The following is a 16,948-nucleotide window of genomic DNA, read 5'->3' on the forward strand; positions in this document are numbered from 1 at the left end:
GATTTATCCAAGGGCTTTCAGGTTACATCAAATGTTTATATGAATACATATCGTAAGCAGAATACTTTATATATTTTCAAATATGCTTCTATATTTTAGTTTTTTTTTTAAAGAGTTTCTCTTATGTTTTATGAACGCTAGTCTGAGTTAAAATTGATAATGATAAAAAAGCAGATTTTTCTGCCTTTTAAATGCATTTTCACACACTTAAGTACTTTTTCATTATCTAAAAATATTTCCAGCAGCTACTGAACACCAGATCTGTTTTCTTTTAAATTTTTGATTCTTGAAATTAATTATTGTATTTTTATTCTTTCCTGCTTGGGTTTCTTAGATTTTACTTTTTGTTTTATTATTATTAGTACTTTAAAACCCTTAGTTTTCCTACTGTTTTCTGTTTTTTTAAAATTCTAACATATTATATAATGTTCTTGCTATACATAGCGTACCATCTATATCTGCAAAAAAAGAGAGAAAAATCTTGTGACTATTGCAGGTCAAGAGACACTAAAATGAATTGAGTCATTGAGAGAGAGTATGTGGACATATGGACCAATCCCCTCTCTCCTTTTGCCTCTATCTTGCTCCTGATTGGATGTTCAAAGTGCAGATTATTTGAGCCCCCTCAGCCTCCATCCCTCCTCCTCCTCGGTGGCGGTTGTTGCTGCTGCAAGCTGCTGGTGTTGCTGTGACGATGATATCCTCCCCCTCTTACACACACATACACACGCAGACGAGGAGGAGAGGAGAGAAGAGGCAGCAAACAAGACGGTGTCATGACGCGATGGCTGCAGGCTGGAAAACAGACGTTCCCACTGATGGCCTGGAAAACAGGGTGAGAGCTGGATGCATTTCCTGGGGACAGAAGGATGGATGGATGGATGGAGGGGTGGATGGATGGATGAGTGATCGATGGGTGGAGGAATGTTTGGGGGTGACAGCAGCAGCTGTAGCCTGCCTCAGAGAGGGGGATGATGCAGAGAGGACTGCAGGATGGGAGCAGGGATGGAGGAAATGAGGACGGACCGACTGAATGCAGCGCAAACTGATCAGCTATGTGTGGATAAATAAGTGAGTGTGTGTGTGTGTGTTTGGTGTGTGTGCTGTCAGGCCTGCATGCACACGCTAGCATCCTGTCTGCTAACAGAAACAGAAGGTACGTCACTTCTCTGAAGTGAAACTGAGGTCTCATCACAGCGACATATTCTGTTTATAGGAACATGCAGCTCCTGCAGAATTCAGATGGATCAGTGATCAGATGCATCCGATCAACTGATTCTGTAAAAAAAAAAAAAAGATGTTTAAAGCTGGAAAATCCAGTTGAGTGAGAAGAAATGGATGCAAAATAAGCGCAAATAGAAAAACACGACTGAAAATATCACTAAAAATATACAAACATCAACGTAAAGGGGAAAATATAACTTATCATGAATTCAACAATAATTGCAGGTAGGAAGAGATGCAGAAGAAAAGACAAATCAATTCAAAATAAAGTCGATAAAGAAGCACAAAAGCTTCATAAACAGATTCAGATTGATTTCTAAAGAGCAGCTGATGCATAAATGTTAAAATGACAGAACAGTTGGACTTAAAACTCTGAATAAAAAGTTGTTATAAGAAGATAAGAACAAGCAAACAAGTAAAAGAAAAACTTGAATTAAAAATAGGATCAAATCGACTAGAAAGAGACAAAACACTAGAAACGAAGCAATAAAATGGCTCAGAATATTACAAAAAGATGCAAAAATGGCAACAAATGAGACAAAGCAACTTTAAAAACATAAAAAGAAAAAAAAACAACTGTAATATCGTTAATTTGTTTCTTTTTATCATGTGGATTTTTAAAATAAATGTTACAGATTGGCTTTCATTTTGAAGTGTCAGATTATTTTACTGCAGTTCAGGATTCTTCCAGATATTTACCATCCAAACAGCTACAAATGATTATCAATAAAAATTAAAACACATTAGTTAAGCCACTGTGAAAGTATACAGTCATTTTTATTGCCACAGAATAAAATTATTACATGCAGAACCTCTTTCTGAATCCCACACAGATATTAAAAAAACACTGCAGAGATGCTGAGATATTTTATTCCTTCAACACTTACAGTAGCAAAAATGAAGCTTCTTATTGATTTCATCCCAGAAAGGGAGAAGAGGAAGAGTATGAGTGGGACCAGTACGTGATGAATGAGTGATTACAACACAGAAAAACAGAAAGTGGACACGAACATTCCCGTGGGAACGTCAGAGGAGACGGATCAGATGAACCCAGTGTGTGTGTGTGTGTGTGTGTTGTGTTTTCTTTGTCTGATTGCCACCGTTTTGTTGATTTATGGACTTGCTACCAGCAGGTTTCCCTGAAATTAGTTTTTATTGAGCTTTGCAATCAGGTGATGGAGCCTCGTCTGCTGATCCAGACAGAAATAAGCAGTTTTTCAATTAACTGAGTGAGTTCTGGTTGGTCAGACGAAGCTCATTCAGTCATGAATGAACCAGATCGCTGCAAAAACCCTGAAATTAAACAGAGATTAACCCCATTTTCAAAAACTGGATATTAAAATGTTATTTGCTCCTGGAGAAAGTATTTTCTCTTTTACTTGTTACGAGGAGTCCCTCAGGGCTTTGTTTCAGTCCCCATTTTTATCTCATTGCAGAAATTTACTCAATCAATTCCTGACATTTAATTGAAGAGGAGCGACCTTTTCTCACAAGAAAAGGTCTAGTCCTTCGGCCTGTTGCTGATTTGGTGAGATTTATGTGATAATCAAGCCAGTATGTAGGTGAAACAATTTAGCAGAAATGTCAGCAGCTTTAATGTAGTGAATTAAACACACAACGTCCATCGGACGTGGATGACCTTTATGTTTAGTTTTTGAAATCAAACATTGACCTTAAACACAAACTTGTGGGACTGATTTGGGAACTAAAGTCTGAAATCAGCTCTAAATCCAAGACTAGATGAGACGTTTGGTACCAAACTTCTCAAATTCTCAGAGTTTTCATGCTTCTTGTAGGAGATGATGCCACCATGATAAAGAGGAACAATACGTCTCATTCTGAGTTAAACACTGACCTTTTAAACTCTCATTTAAAATAAAACTCAGCCACAATTTAGTACCAAGAATTATGAATTTCCCTATATAATTCTGTATATATGTGAATAGATGTCAGAGGTCAGTTGCCTTCATAAGTATATTGGAGTATTTACTGGTTGTTCTGTTGTAACTGTTGTACGTTAAGAGCAACTGGAATTGTGTCTGGTTGCAGAACAGAGAGGATTATGCTTTTATGCTTGTGTGGACACTTGAAATCCATCTTATCTTTTTCTGTGTCACTAATAAACAAAAGCTCTTCCAGCAGACTGGTCCTCGAGTGCTGCCTCTGCACATGTGTGTATGTTGCAGCGCTGACCTGAAAACATCCATCTGATTGTGTTTTCATGAGTTTTATCAGTGAGAGTCAGCTGCCATGAGGCACACCAACAGGTTAGACCACTATTGTTCTGGTGTTTCTGTTTGGTGATCCTTTTGTTGAGCGTCCTTAGCTTTCATCGGTCCAGTAGGTTTCCCATTCTTTAAATGGTGTGTCTGATTGCTTTAAGCCAAAGTAATGAAAACCACATTTATAGCCGTACCCCATCTAAAGTAGAGACAATAGATGACTGGATTGATAGATAGATGACAGCTGCAAAACAGTTGTTTCAGGAAGAAAAAGAGCCAGTCTGTGCAGCAAAGATAAGTTCAAGTAATAGCTGAAGACACAAAATCAGATACAGGGACTTTGTACACCAGCTATGTTATTAGGTACACCTGTTAGTGCAAACAGAGAACCAGCAAATCCTGTTGTAACGTCTCAAAACCTTCAGGTATCTAGAAGCAACAAAGACAACCAGCAGAAGTTCAAACTGAGCATCAGAAAGGAACAGGATGGAAGTGGCTTGGATCGTCTCATAGTTATTGGTGTAGAAAGTAATGATCGTTAACAAAGTAAAAAAACCCAATGAGCGGTAGATGAGGACCAAAATAACCCATCAATGTCAGAGGAGGATGGGTAAACTGGTTCAAGATGACAGAAAGGGAACACCAGCTTAAATGAGAACTTATTACAACCAACACATGCAGAATACCATCCCTATATTCACGACATTGAAACACATAAGGTTACAGTTCACACAGATTCTCCAAAAATCAGAGTCTCAGATTGGAAATCTGTTCTGATGAGTCTCAATTCAAAACTGAAACAACATTTTCTGGAGTTAAACAATCAGCTCCTCTCAAACATCCCTCTGAGTTTCTCCTTTGTAAAACCCAAAACAAGGAGGCCTTGAATTGTCTGCAGACCCGTAACAGCCACAGACCGTCGCCAGACACACAACCCACTGCAACAGAGAGTCCCACAATCCTTTGCTGCATTGTAACATCAGAGCATGAGTGAATGGAGATGTGGGGGTGTGTATCCTGAAGATTTCAGAGGAATCCTTCTGCTGTATGATGTGTGTGTGTGTGTGTGTGCTGAGCAGATGTGTGTTTCAGACGTTAGGAGTGTGTTTGTCTGCAGGATGTGAGGCTGATCAGAACATCTCAGGGGACAGAGGCGTTTGAACTGGATTACAAGCAAAATCACGCCGAGCTGCAACCCCTCCCCTCTATGAATTATTCACCAGAACATTGGGCCTCGTGTTTTTACAGAGAACCTGGAACAGAAATTGCTTGGCTGGCAGAAAAACAATCAACAGACAGATCTAAGGAATCAAACCTGGTTGTTGAAAGTTGTTACCTGCACAGTTTCCTGCTGCTGAAATTCTTATTTTAGACATATTTTCCCGTTAGAGGTTTGATCTCCTCCTGACTGAGGCCCAGACAGATTTCTTGTTCACACCTAACCGTCATCATCATCACGACGTGTGCATCGCTGATGAAGAGGGGAGCCGGCGACCCAGAATGCTCTGCATCGTCAGTGTGAACTCATTCACATGCTGAAGGATAAATATAGGGTTCTGGGGATTAAAGAACCCGCCGCCGCTTCACATTTTTTCTTCCATTTCTTCTCGATGGTTGGTGTCACCACACCCCCACTCGCTCTGTGCAGTCTGTTGCTATGGAAACCCCAACCTTCCTCCCTCCCTTCCTGTTTTTCCATCACTTTGAAGTCGGTTCGGTGACCTACATTAAAAGCTCTTTATTAGTTTTTGACTTTACAAGTTCATTCTGAGGATCATAGCATGGCAGAGGCTTTCCCTGCTCTGCGGACCGAACCGTTAGGGATCCACCTGAGCTGTACATCAGTCTGAGAATTGATTCATCTTTGCTCTGCTGTCATTTCTTCAGTGCATACAATAACTCCTGTCGCTGTGTGTTTTAAATGTGTCTTCGTCGGTTTTGTGTGAGCAGTGAGTTAGTAGAGCTAATTCAGAAGAAGAGAAACGGTGATTGAAGCAGATTGAAATCAATAAATCCCACAGATAGCGAGTGTAATCCAGCCATCCATCATCCATACCTGCTGGCGTCTACCTCTTGGAGAATTACCGTCGCTGTCATGTTTTTGTCAGTGGAACGAAGACAGAATACTTGGAGAGAATCCAATGCATGCAAGGAAACACTGCAAACAACTGCACAACCTTTCAGACCTTTCTGGATTAATGTTTGCTAAAAAAGAGTCTGATGAAAATCCCAGATCTTATCTGATGTCGCTTTTATTAAACTTCACATCAGTTTCCCCCTTTGACAACTTAAACCTCAGATTTCATAACCTAAAGTTTTTATTTTGGCCTTTTTTTCTCTACTTTGTGCCTGTATATAAACCAACGTTGTCACTTTATTTATAACTGTAACGTAAATAACTCTAAAAATCTCATATACAGTTTATTGTAACCATACATTTCTGAAACCTTTGTTTAACATCATATTCAACGTATTTAGGTTGTGATCCCCGTTTGGTCAATCAGTCTCCTGGTGATAGATTACTAATTGTAGTCATAACTACTTTACCTGGCAACAGATGATGAGTAAAATGTAGAAAACTAAAGGTGGACATGAATTTATGGCTGAAGCTTGGAGGGTACAAAATACTGTCTGTGGCAGAAAGCTTCAAAAGTCAGTCACAAAATGACTAAAACTACAAATATGAAATGGAGGGCAGCCGGATTATTGATTCTTTTTCATGTTCTCCTGCTTGTTTAGCATATGAAAGGAAGACAGTTGGAATATCTGGCAGATTTTCAGACATTGTAAGATTACAGTGCTTCATTGTTAAATGATAAAATCATCAAAAGTAAAAAAGTAAATTTCAAAATACACGTCAAATATCAGCAGAGCAAGAGAGCAAATAGATTCAGGCATAAGTAGACTGCCACCTGGTGGCCGTTAGGTGAACTGCAGGAAGGAGCGTTTCAGCTCAACCTTCATCCTTATTAATGCAAACCTCACAGCTGCTTCCTGCTCAGGCCTGCAGAGGGGGCATTATGGTGATAATGGGTCTGGGGATTATCCGCAGTACTGAATAAAATATAAAATTAATTTTGTATAGTATTGTATACCCTTTATCTGCTAGCATGATAACAGATCAAAACACAAAGGACTAAATTATTCCTTATCATAAAACAGTGTGAGCCAACCTGCTGGTGTCACTGATGCTGTTCAAATGAAAGCATGTGGTCAAGATTTTAATTATTTCTCTATATTTCTTTATCTAAATCTTTAACTCTTGTCATTCTTTTCTATTTTTCTCCTGCAGGAACCAGTGGATTCACCCTCAGTCCTCTTCAAATGAAGTTAATTGAACTGATTGTACTTGAATCATTCCTGAAGGGAAACAATCTGCTTCTCACCTTCTTCTTTTCGGTGTTTCAATGGATAAATAACCATCTGGAATCATCTGGATTTACATGGAATCCATGTTTAATCAGGAATGTGGGACAGAAGACTCTCAGATCTACAGAAGAATAACGTTGATGTGGATTATTGACTAAAACCAATCAAACTTAAGAGCAGTGCAGATCTTTTTAATGTTCAGAATGTGCCAACAGTTTCTACTGGACTGTTTTTCTCCTTTCTCCTGCATGTAAAATGGAGTAAAAAACAAAAAGAGTCGGGAAAAAGAACCTGTAAGAAACCAAAGCAACAAACCCTCTGCTTGAAAGCAAAGCATCTTCCCCTGGCTGCGGTGAGGACGGAGGGGTGTGTTTGGAGGTTCCCCCCCAGCAGGCTGCCGCGCGCAGATGGAGGCCCACCAACACTCCCCAGATAGCAGCAGTGAGGAGTGCACCGTCCTGGAGGCTGCGCCCAGCAAGAACAGCTGCCTGCAGCATGCAGGGAAGGTAAGAACACCTTCGAGATCACATCAGGTTGAACTTTACCAACACATGAACCAAACAGGACATTTACAAAAGACAAAATATAATAAAAATATAAAAGGAAGGGAATAAAAACATTATAAAAGAATATTAAACCAAAAAATACAACAGTATTTATATCAGAGTTTCCTGATATGTGTACCTTGATAGTAAAATATGTGAAATAGATATAATGTGTACAATTATACAAAATGAATTCATGGCACCAAATTAATATGAATAGTAATTTATTGGATGATGCTACAGATGTAAGAGGGGTGGGTGTAGAAATAACACTTCTACACTTCTACCCACTCCAAATATACTTTTCTACTGTTCCTTTGTTTTGTTTGCTTTTGTTTTAAATTTATTTTGTTTGTATATTTTGTTTATTCTTTTGTTACACTAAGTTCAATAAAGTCAAACTACAACTGAATTTGACCTTTGAGAAGTAATATTTTCCCTACTTCCCTCCATTAAAGGTGATGAACTACCTGGCTTGGATTATTCAAACTCTCACCTCCTTCCATAACTCTTAAAGGGGCAGTTTTATGTATTTTTCATATTGCCTTTTTATAGCGCAATCAAATAATTATGCTACATTCAGTTGTTATAAAAATGCTATGTATATACCAAACATGACTTAACATTTTTTATTTTGCAATTCACTGCCTTGAACTTGGGCCTCTGTCTCTTTCAAAAGCTCCTGCTCTTTCCGACACACAAAACTTTAATAAAACCTCCCTTTAAATCAGGTTATAATCTATTTGAGCTTGAGTCTGAAAAATCAACTAAAAGGCATAAATCTGATGGGATTATGAGATGTATAGTTAATTCATCACTATTTGTGCCTGCAGGTGGCTGACCTGTACTGCTCGGCCTGTGAGTGTGCCCTGTGTGAGGACTGCTTACCGGCCCATGAGGATCACCCCAAGGTGGCGCTCAGCCAGGCTCTGGAGCAGCACCGGAGCCGGCTGAAGGAGAGACTCGGGGCGGTCCAGAGCAGGTACCAGCAGAGAAACCCCGAAGACCACACATGGACATTTATATGCTAATATTTCTGTTGTGATCTAAAATATGAAAAGGAAAGAACATAAATGAGGTACAGCTAGAGTGGGGGTAACTATCACCAGGGAGAGAACTAAAACATGCAGAATGGCCCTATAGGACTGATGCTTTTTTCCAGTTGTACTCATAAATGCTAAATTCTGACTTTCCAGTCACTGGAAAACCCCACAAACTGGGATTTCCCACTGGGAAACTGGAGCAACCCCAACTTCCCCCAGTTGTGACTTGTAAGGCTGACTTTGCAATTCAATATGGCCGCTCCACACATCAATAGTAGGAAGATGTGGTGGAAACATGTTTATTTTACAAGACACAATGTAAAAGTGAGTCTAAAATCATTGTTAAATGTATCGCCTGAAGATGTAACCTGAGCTAATTAAAAGTGATGTTTGCTAATGGAAATTAAAGATTAAAATGATGTTTGTAAGGGCTACAATGTCTGTGGACGTTGCCATATTGAAATACCAACTTCTTAATTAAAACTATTTTACCTTGAATCGGATGTCAAATCCAGCTCTGAGTTCCCACTTCCCAGTAAACCGGAACGCATCGTGGTTTGGGTCTCTGAGCTGGAGACACAACATTTGTAAATGGAGAAACACTGACATCTGGTGGCCATATGGGGAAACACAACATGAAGGGCACAAGATTTAAGTATTTGCTGATTGTTAAAGAATGAAATACATGAAATAGAGAAAAACAAAAACAGTTTAGTATGAAATTATCCTTTTCCCTCCTCCTCTGCAGGCTGCCCCAGATTTCAGATGCTCTGTCCCTTGTTACGGAGATTCTCCAGCAGCTGAACAACCAGAGAGCTTCCATCGAAGAGGACATCCAGTCCAGCTTCGAGGACCTGCACAAGCAGCTGGACGTTCGGAAGAGCGTCCTTCTGATGGAGCTCGAAGTCACATATGGGCTCAAACAAAAGGTGCAGACAGATGTGACAGAGTGTATTTGCAAGTCATTTGGACTCTGACTTTGCAGGAAGAGAAACTTGGAAGTATTGAAGAATGATCTATCTGTCTTTAGGTCCTCCAAGCCCAGATAGATAACCTCACGCGTGGAGACGGGGACATCACGGCCACCTGCACCCAGACGGAGGAAGCTCTGGCTGAGGAGGCGAGCGTGGCGACGCTGGAGGTGGAGCATGAGCTGGAGGAGAGGCTTAAGGAGCTGGCCATTCTGAGAATGCCGTGCCAGCCGGAGGAGAACGACCAGCTGGACCTGGTGATGGAGACAGATGGACTGAGGAAGTCCATTCACAACTTGGGGACCATAGTTACAACCAGGTGACGATACAAACAGAAAATACAACAAAACGCTGATTATTCTGTATCTAACCCTGCTCTAATCCTTATTTATCCCTCAGCGCTGTGGCAAGTCAGAGTGAAGCCATGGGCACCGGCTTGGAGCAGTGCATTGTGGGACATCCTGCTTCAGTTACTATAGTAACAAGAGACAAGTCAGGAGGAGCCTGCAAGAGTGGCAATGCCATCTTATCAGCTGAGGTTTGTTTCAGAAAATCAAAAATAAAAATACAGACAGAGGGAAAACCTAAGCACACCTCTACTGGATTTAAAGAAACTGAGGAAAATACTTAATTATTTGAACTTCAGCAGATGTGTCCATCTCTATATATCAAATAATACTTCTTGTTTGCAGATGTAACGCAATGATAGCAACTGAGAAGGAATAAACCAATCTACAAATTGACTGGATGACTTTATTTTGTTGATAGAGTTTCAGAAAATTCAATAAAACGTGTGTGGATGCAGGTATTCACCCCCGACGGCAGCATCGTTGATGGTGAGATACTGGACCACAAGAACGGTACATATGAGTTCGTCTACACGGTGCCCAAGGAGGGCAACTTTTCTCTGGCTCTCCGTCTGTACGACCAGCACATCAAAGGAAGTCCCTTCAAACTGACCGTCACCAAGGCGTCCGAGGTAGAGGTCGAGGTGGGTCGGCTAACCCGGGTGAACCTTTACAACGTAGGATCAGTGGTTTATAGAACTTTTGTAACTTTCATAGAGTATGTTTACTTATATATACAGATATATATATATTAAGGAAAATATTGAAAAATAATTCAGTTTGCTCTATGATGCCCAAAAATTCAACCCACACTTTCAACCTATCATTCATGAAACATATTAAGATTAACACTAATATCTATTGTTTTCTTTTCTCTGTGGGTTTTCTAGGTGTCTCCATCCACCACCACAGCAACTAACTCGGCAGCCAATGCCACCCCGTCCACAGGCTCCTCTGACGGGACAAAGAGGCGAGGAAAGTCGCCCGGCCAGAAGAAGAAAGGTTCCAAGAGGGCCAGCAGCGCTCTGGGAACCCCACGACGAAAAACCCAGAATCCCATCGAGGACGACCTCATCTTCAAGATCGGTGAGAAAACTTTAAACAATTTCCTCTTGAACATAAAATCTGGGCCACCAGTCTGGATGTCTAGAATGGTAGACATGCTAGAAGGAGCTAAAAAAGAAGGCGATGCTTGGTACAAGTTCACAGACTCAGGAGGCGATGACTTTGGGTCAATAGTTAGAACCTTAATTAGCAACACAATGGACAACGTCTTGGTCTTTAGTAAAATGTTCTTCTCCTTTTCAGGAACTAAGGGTAGAAATAAGGGTGAGTTCACCAACCTTCAAGGAGTGGCTGCCTCTTCCAGCGGTAGGATTCTGATAGCTGACAGCAACAATCAGTGTGTTCAGGTATACTTCAGTTCCTCCAGTCTTGACAACTCACAAAGGTAAATTCAATGAAACCTAAGTTTCAGGTTGCAAACTCAGAAATTCATTTGATCCTCAGATTTTCTCCAACGAGGGTGAGTTTAAGAGTCGTTTTGGGGTGCGTGGGCGATCTCCTGGCCAGCTGCAGCGGCCAACCGGGGTCGCTGTGCACCCGAGCGGTGACATTATTATTGCTGACTATGATAACAAATGGGTTAGCATCTTCACGTGCGAGGGCAAGTTCAAGGTAAGTTGTTCAGTTCCTCAGTACTGACATTTCTTTTCCATCATGGCTGGTGAGGCATTTTTTGGACATAACTGGTACATCTGCTGTGTCCAAGGCGAAACTTGGCTCAGGGAGACTCATGGGGCCAAAAGGTGTGTCTGTGGACCAAAATGGTCATGTGATTGTAGTCGACAACAAGGCGTGTACAGTCTTCATCTTCCAGCTAACCGGCAAGCTAATTGCTAAGTTTGGGAGTCGGGGGAATGGTGACAAGCAGTTTGCAGGTAAGCCGGATTCTCCATTGAACTGCTGTGTAAATTAAAAACTGTTTGTTAGAGACTCCTGTAAAACTAAGTACTGTATGTGTGGAGTTTACTTTAATTGTTCAGTTCTACACACCTTGTAAGACAGTGCTAAAGAACAGCTTTCATTTGAAGCTTTTAATCTTTTGGCTAATCCTTTCACGAAGGGAAGACATTTTGATATAAAACATCTGATTGCTTCCTTGTTCTCGTCTTGAAGGTCCACACTTTGCAGCAGTGAACAAGAATAATGAGATCATTGTGACAGACTTCCATAACCACTCTGTCAAGGTACGCAATCAATTACATTCACCCCCTTGTTTAGAGTCCAATCAACCACTGAACATAGTCTGATGTCTTTGTGCTGTCAGGTTTTTACCACTGAGGGAGAACTTGTGTTGAAGTTCGGCTCAAACGGGGAAGGAAATGGCCAGTTCAACGCTCCCACTGGTGTAGCTGTGGATGTAAATGGGAACATCATTGTAGCTGACTGGGGCAACAGCAGAATACAGGTACAACACTGATTTATGGCGTTTATGCAGCATATTAGCAACAGACCCCAGTTATATTTCTCATTTTCATTTAATTTTCTCAGGTTTTTGATGGCAGTGGCTCCTTCCTGTCCTACATCAACACATCAGCAGACCCGCTGTACGGCCCACAAGGCCTGGCGCTGACCTCGGACGGTCATGTGGTGGTCGCCGACTCTGGTAACCATTGCTTCAAGGTCTACCGCTACCTACAATGATAAAGACTTAGGAGAGGAGAACAAGGACGGCAGTGGTGAGAGTGGAAAGCTAAAGCTCACAATGTTTAACTCCATCTATCCATTGCATGAACTTGTCCTGATGGATTAACTGAAGGAAAGAAATGCCAAGGAAAACGTTCGGCCTCCGTCCTTACATGACCTGAACTTCAGAGGAGATGTCTGATCTTGGTGATGTCTGGAGGAATGAAGCCAGAATGGAATATAAAGGTGAGATGTTGCCTCTCCAGAAACGTATTTCTGCAGTACTTTGCAGAAATGGATTCCTGTTTTTAATGAAAGATGTCTGCCTTCACCTATAGCGGAAAAGATTGACCAGCCAAGTAATGAATACAAGTGGAAAATTAATGGTTGCAAAAAAGGAAGAAGACGTACTTTGGAAATCTTGCATATTAAATCTATGTTGTGAATGTTGGATTGACGAAATGTCAGTGGCATAAATGCAGATGTCGAAGTAATTTGGTGGGAATGATTTGAATTATTGACAGTTTGACAATGTTCTGCCTTGATGTATTGTATGTAAAAGACAAAATAATGTCTGGTGAGGTAAAAGGGGTCCAGAGCTTTGACTTTTCTCAGTTTATTGTTTTAAGGCTTCATATCAACTGATCAGATTGTCTTTAAGCAAACTGATCAAGTTTTCAGTGGAGGCTTGATGGAAATGTAAATATCTGGGCAAGATTACGACCCAAGGAATTCCACTCAATTTCGCTAAATTAAAGCATTATGAGAGGATTAGAGCCACTGTAGATTAAAAAATATTAATATGGCCACAGAGCAGTCAATTTTACATATTTACTAGAAACATGGTGGATATTCTCTAATGTGGGGTAAAATTGTAAAATTAAAGGCAAACAATTATCAATATTAAAACTCAGAAATTTTAATGGAAAACCTCAGAAGTTTACCAAGGGTTATGGACCTCATCCATCTTTTACTACCGGAGACCCTCTCTAAAAACTCTTATAATTACCTATTATAATAGTTCAAACACCAAATATACCTTAATATGCATTAATACGCACAGTGGAAACCGTCTCAGCAGTACTGGTGATGCTAACATCCATGGTCTTCAAGGTACAGCTAACGAAAATAAACAGCGCCATTGATCAATGCATCAACATATTTAAATTCTCTAAGCTCTATTTTCTTTTGAATACTTCAAACATGCGTTACAAAAACGTCAAAAAAAATAGGAACATTTTCTGTGATATTTCCACCAAATAAAAAATCCATAAAAACTGAGGTGTGAATAGGAGGGTCCACTCTATAAGAGTTTTTTCTCTGTGGCCACATTTCTTTATTTTATCATGTACAATGCTCCTAACAGTCGGCAAACTACAGACCAATGGCAATACTCCAACCTCCATTTTCAAAGTGATGACTCTGGAAGCATTCGATAGATTTGGATTAATTCCTCCGCCTTGGACCACTTTTAGCTTGTTGAACATTGTTTGTACATATGGATTGTTTTAATTATGGAATGTTTATTTCTCCCATAAGATTGAATCCTTTAAAAATCTTCAACAATAGATTCATCATTATAAACAACTGCTTGTCTGACTGTTTGAGTCGTGGAATGGGACTTTCGACCCACAGCATCGTCTCTGTGCTTGGCGCGTGCGGTTGTGTATTACACAGAGGAATGAAAAAGCTCTATAAATCTATCTTATATATTTATGAGAACATTTCTAACATTTAAAATCAACATTTCAAATCGTATATCTCTGCTTGTTGTCTTGGCAACTGTGAAGAGAAGGCGGGGCTTCTAGAATGTTCAGATTTGGGTTTTTTGTTAATGTCCACGGTTCTAGAGCGCGTTTAGAGTTCTATCGAGTTCCAACGTCAAACTGTAGAATTTCACACGTCATTTCATGTGGAAACATTACCTCAGTGTTGGAGAAGCATGCTCTTGTTATCACCGTTTGCTTCCATTCAAGCATTTAGAAGTCATGTTGCCTTCTGTTGAAATATTTAGGATGCACCAAATGTGGACCGTTCAGGGACACTGCGCTGCAGAATGTACTGAGGATAGCCCAAAACCTGGTCTGATGGTTTAAAGCAGATAAATTTCAAAAACAATGTTTTCCAAAGTGAAGATTTAAAGGAGACAACATCAATACTTGTGTTATGCATGCAAAAACTACACTGATCTTGCAGCTTATTGGGTTTTGTTTTCCTTTCTGTGAGATTGTAGATAATGTCCTGGAAAGATTGACTACTGACAGGAAATGATATGGTCCACTCACTCAGAGTTTTACCATGACAAAACTAAATTGCTTATTTTGCTGACAGTCATCATCCAGCAACATATCCAAATTCCTAAAACTTAAAACCAACTAATTTGAGTCACTATTTTTGCAAAATTGCATAATTAACAGAGTATTTTCTTGTATATCTTAATAAACTGCCTGAACACTGTATCAGTCAGCAGTCCTGGTAAATTATCAATATTTTCACAGCTCCTGCATTGATTTTTTAAAATGCCCATCTATTTTTACTGCATATTGTAGAGGTCGATTCCTCTCTCAATGGTCTGCAGTTATGATGCCAATCTTAATTTTTAATGTCTCGTGAGATACTGTCTCATTAGCACAGAGAAGAACAATACTGGTGCTGAGGACTCAGTGAATATCTTCCAGGGCTTTTACAACCTGTCATAAACCAGTTAGCTGCCATTTAAAATATTTCAGCATTGAGCTAAAACATTTGAAATATTGCCATATCTTCCAGTGGTTTACACAATATCTTGATAAATCAAAAATAGGAAGTTATTCTCTTCATCATATCTAGGCTTGACGATCCCACTGACAAATGACATTCGTTTATTATTTGCTCTTTATTTGGTTCTTTATCTTGCAGTTTGATTGTTTGTTTCCACCATGTGCTTTGAACTTCTTAAGTGCCCGTATTGTTTTTATACATTTCATCAAGTTGTCTGAATCAAACTGCGATTTCCTCGCCTGTTGTGGTTGGAATAATTGTGCAGTCTTATTTATTTTTATTTATTTAATTTTGAAAATAAAGTTGTCTTAAAGGAATAACACAAAAGTTAACCAGTTTGAAAACCATTGCACCTCATGGTTAACTAGCTAGCTAAAACTAGCTTCTACCATGCTAGTTTTAGCTATTTTGGTTAAAACTAGCTAGCTAACTAACATGGCAAACCAGCTAAAACTAGTTAGCTAGCTAATACTAGCTAGTTAACCATGGGTTAAACACTTACTACAGCTCACTGGATAGAATCGATGTTGTCAAGCCTTTAATTACAAGTACAACTCATTCAGTCTCTTTTAAATGCTAACTAGCTTGCGGCTCTTCAGTCCACTCACGCTAGATTTACTGTAACCATCCAACAATTGCATGTTTGTCAGAATAAATAGATTAAAATTAGAGTTCTCATCAATCTGTTGTTTCTTTTTCTATTTTGTGCTGATTGTCAGTTTGTGTAACTGGATTTTCTGATTGTTAGCAAACAAAAGTGCTGCTACGTCTGAGAGGTTTTTTGACTCTCATTGAGCTGGAATGAGTTTTTTTCTTGTCAGTGGAGTTAAAATTAGGTTATTTCCTAATTTAATCCTTGTTTGCTGGATATTCAGCCTTATTATGTGTAAATAATGAATGTGGATAAAATGATTGAATTTCTTTCATGAACTTGGTTTGAAATATCCTATAAAACGAATCAGGTCCGTAACAAAAATACCTTTGATAACGTCATAAAAGTGATTGTTTAGTTTCACAATGAAAGCCCGGACTGTAACCAGCTTCATGTACTGTTATTGCCTGTTCTTACTCTCTGTAACTACTGTCTGTCATGGCTGTTCATGTTTAAGGCCCATATCTGGATATTCACACACACTCAACACTGAAATAAAACATTGGTTCCTCTTGTTTTGGTTTATTTTATATATAACATATAATTTCAAGGGACTTTTTAAATTTTTTTTGCTATTTTCTTCTTTTCTTTGAATACCAAGTGTTTAATATATAACATTAAGATAAAAAGAGATTCAGAACTTGAACAACAAATATCAGTGTTATACATTTATGCATCTCTTCAGTCCATGTCCATGTGTATGTGGATATTTACTAAGGAGTTCATCCAATGATCACATTTTCTTGCTCTTGATCATTTGCCAACTAGAAGGCAATCTTCACAGCCTCTCATTCATTTTACTGACCTCCAGAAAAAACGTCTCCTGTTGACAAAGATCCTCTAATATCACCGAGAAAGGTCAAGGTAAAAAACCCACAAATGAACAACATAGTGTTAACAATGCAAATGTAAACATACTTATTAGTCTTTTGATTTGGTCATTTACATCAAACCAGACTATAAAAAGTGATGTTATATTCATTAATATCAGATAACAATACACAAGATTTATTTTCCATTTGCATATTCAAAAGCTACAGCATGCAAACAGCAAAACTTCTCTGTGAAAGACCTATTATTCTGCTTTGCATGTTTCATAAACATAAATGTATCTGGAACAAAGAAGA

At 39.3% G+C, this 16,948-nt stretch overlaps 1 protein-coding gene across 1 annotated transcript; it reads left to right on the forward strand.

Annotated features, from left to right (window-relative positions):
* Positions 1 to 645: 645 nt before the first annotated feature.
* Positions 646 to 16,336, forward strand: LOC102224774 (tripartite motif-containing protein 2). The gene is made up of 14 exons (XM_005810752.2): positions 646 to 835; positions 6,739 to 7,321; positions 8,194 to 8,342; positions 9,152 to 9,332; positions 9,434 to 9,693; positions 9,774 to 9,912; positions 10,180 to 10,365; positions 10,612 to 10,807; positions 11,030 to 11,133; positions 11,231 to 11,398; positions 11,493 to 11,661; positions 11,900 to 11,970; positions 12,051 to 12,191; positions 12,275 to 16,336. Exons 2-14 carry the CDS (start codon positions 7,223 to 7,225, stop codon positions 12,425 to 12,427), a joined length of 2,016 nt encoding a protein of 671 aa, XP_005810809.1. The 5' UTR covers positions 646 to 835; positions 6,739 to 7,222; the 3' UTR covers positions 12,428 to 16,336.
* The last annotated feature ends 612 nt before the right edge of the window (positions 16,337 to 16,948 follow it).

This window comes from Xiphophorus maculatus, chromosome 14 (assembly GCF_002775205.1).
Source record: "Xiphophorus maculatus strain JP 163 A chromosome 14, X_maculatus-5.0-male, whole genome shotgun sequence".
In the NCBI taxonomy this organism is placed as follows: domain Eukaryota; kingdom Metazoa; phylum Chordata; class Actinopteri; order Cyprinodontiformes; family Poeciliidae; genus Xiphophorus; species Xiphophorus maculatus.

Bases quoted from the DNA above. Each gene is read 5' to 3' on its own strand.
- LOC102224774 (XM_005810752.2), top strand. From the start codon at position 7,223: ATGGAGGCCCACCAACACTCCCCAGATAGCAGCAGTGAGGAGTGCACC. The intron at 8,343-9,151 runs GTACCAGCAGAG...CCTCCTCTGCAG, and splicing joins CTCGGGGCGGTCCAGAGCAG to GCTGCCCCAGATTTCAGATG. The intron at 9,913-10,179 runs GTTTGTTTCAGA...GTGTGGATGCAG, and splicing joins ATGCCATCTTATCAGCTGAG to GTATTCACCCCCGACGGCAG.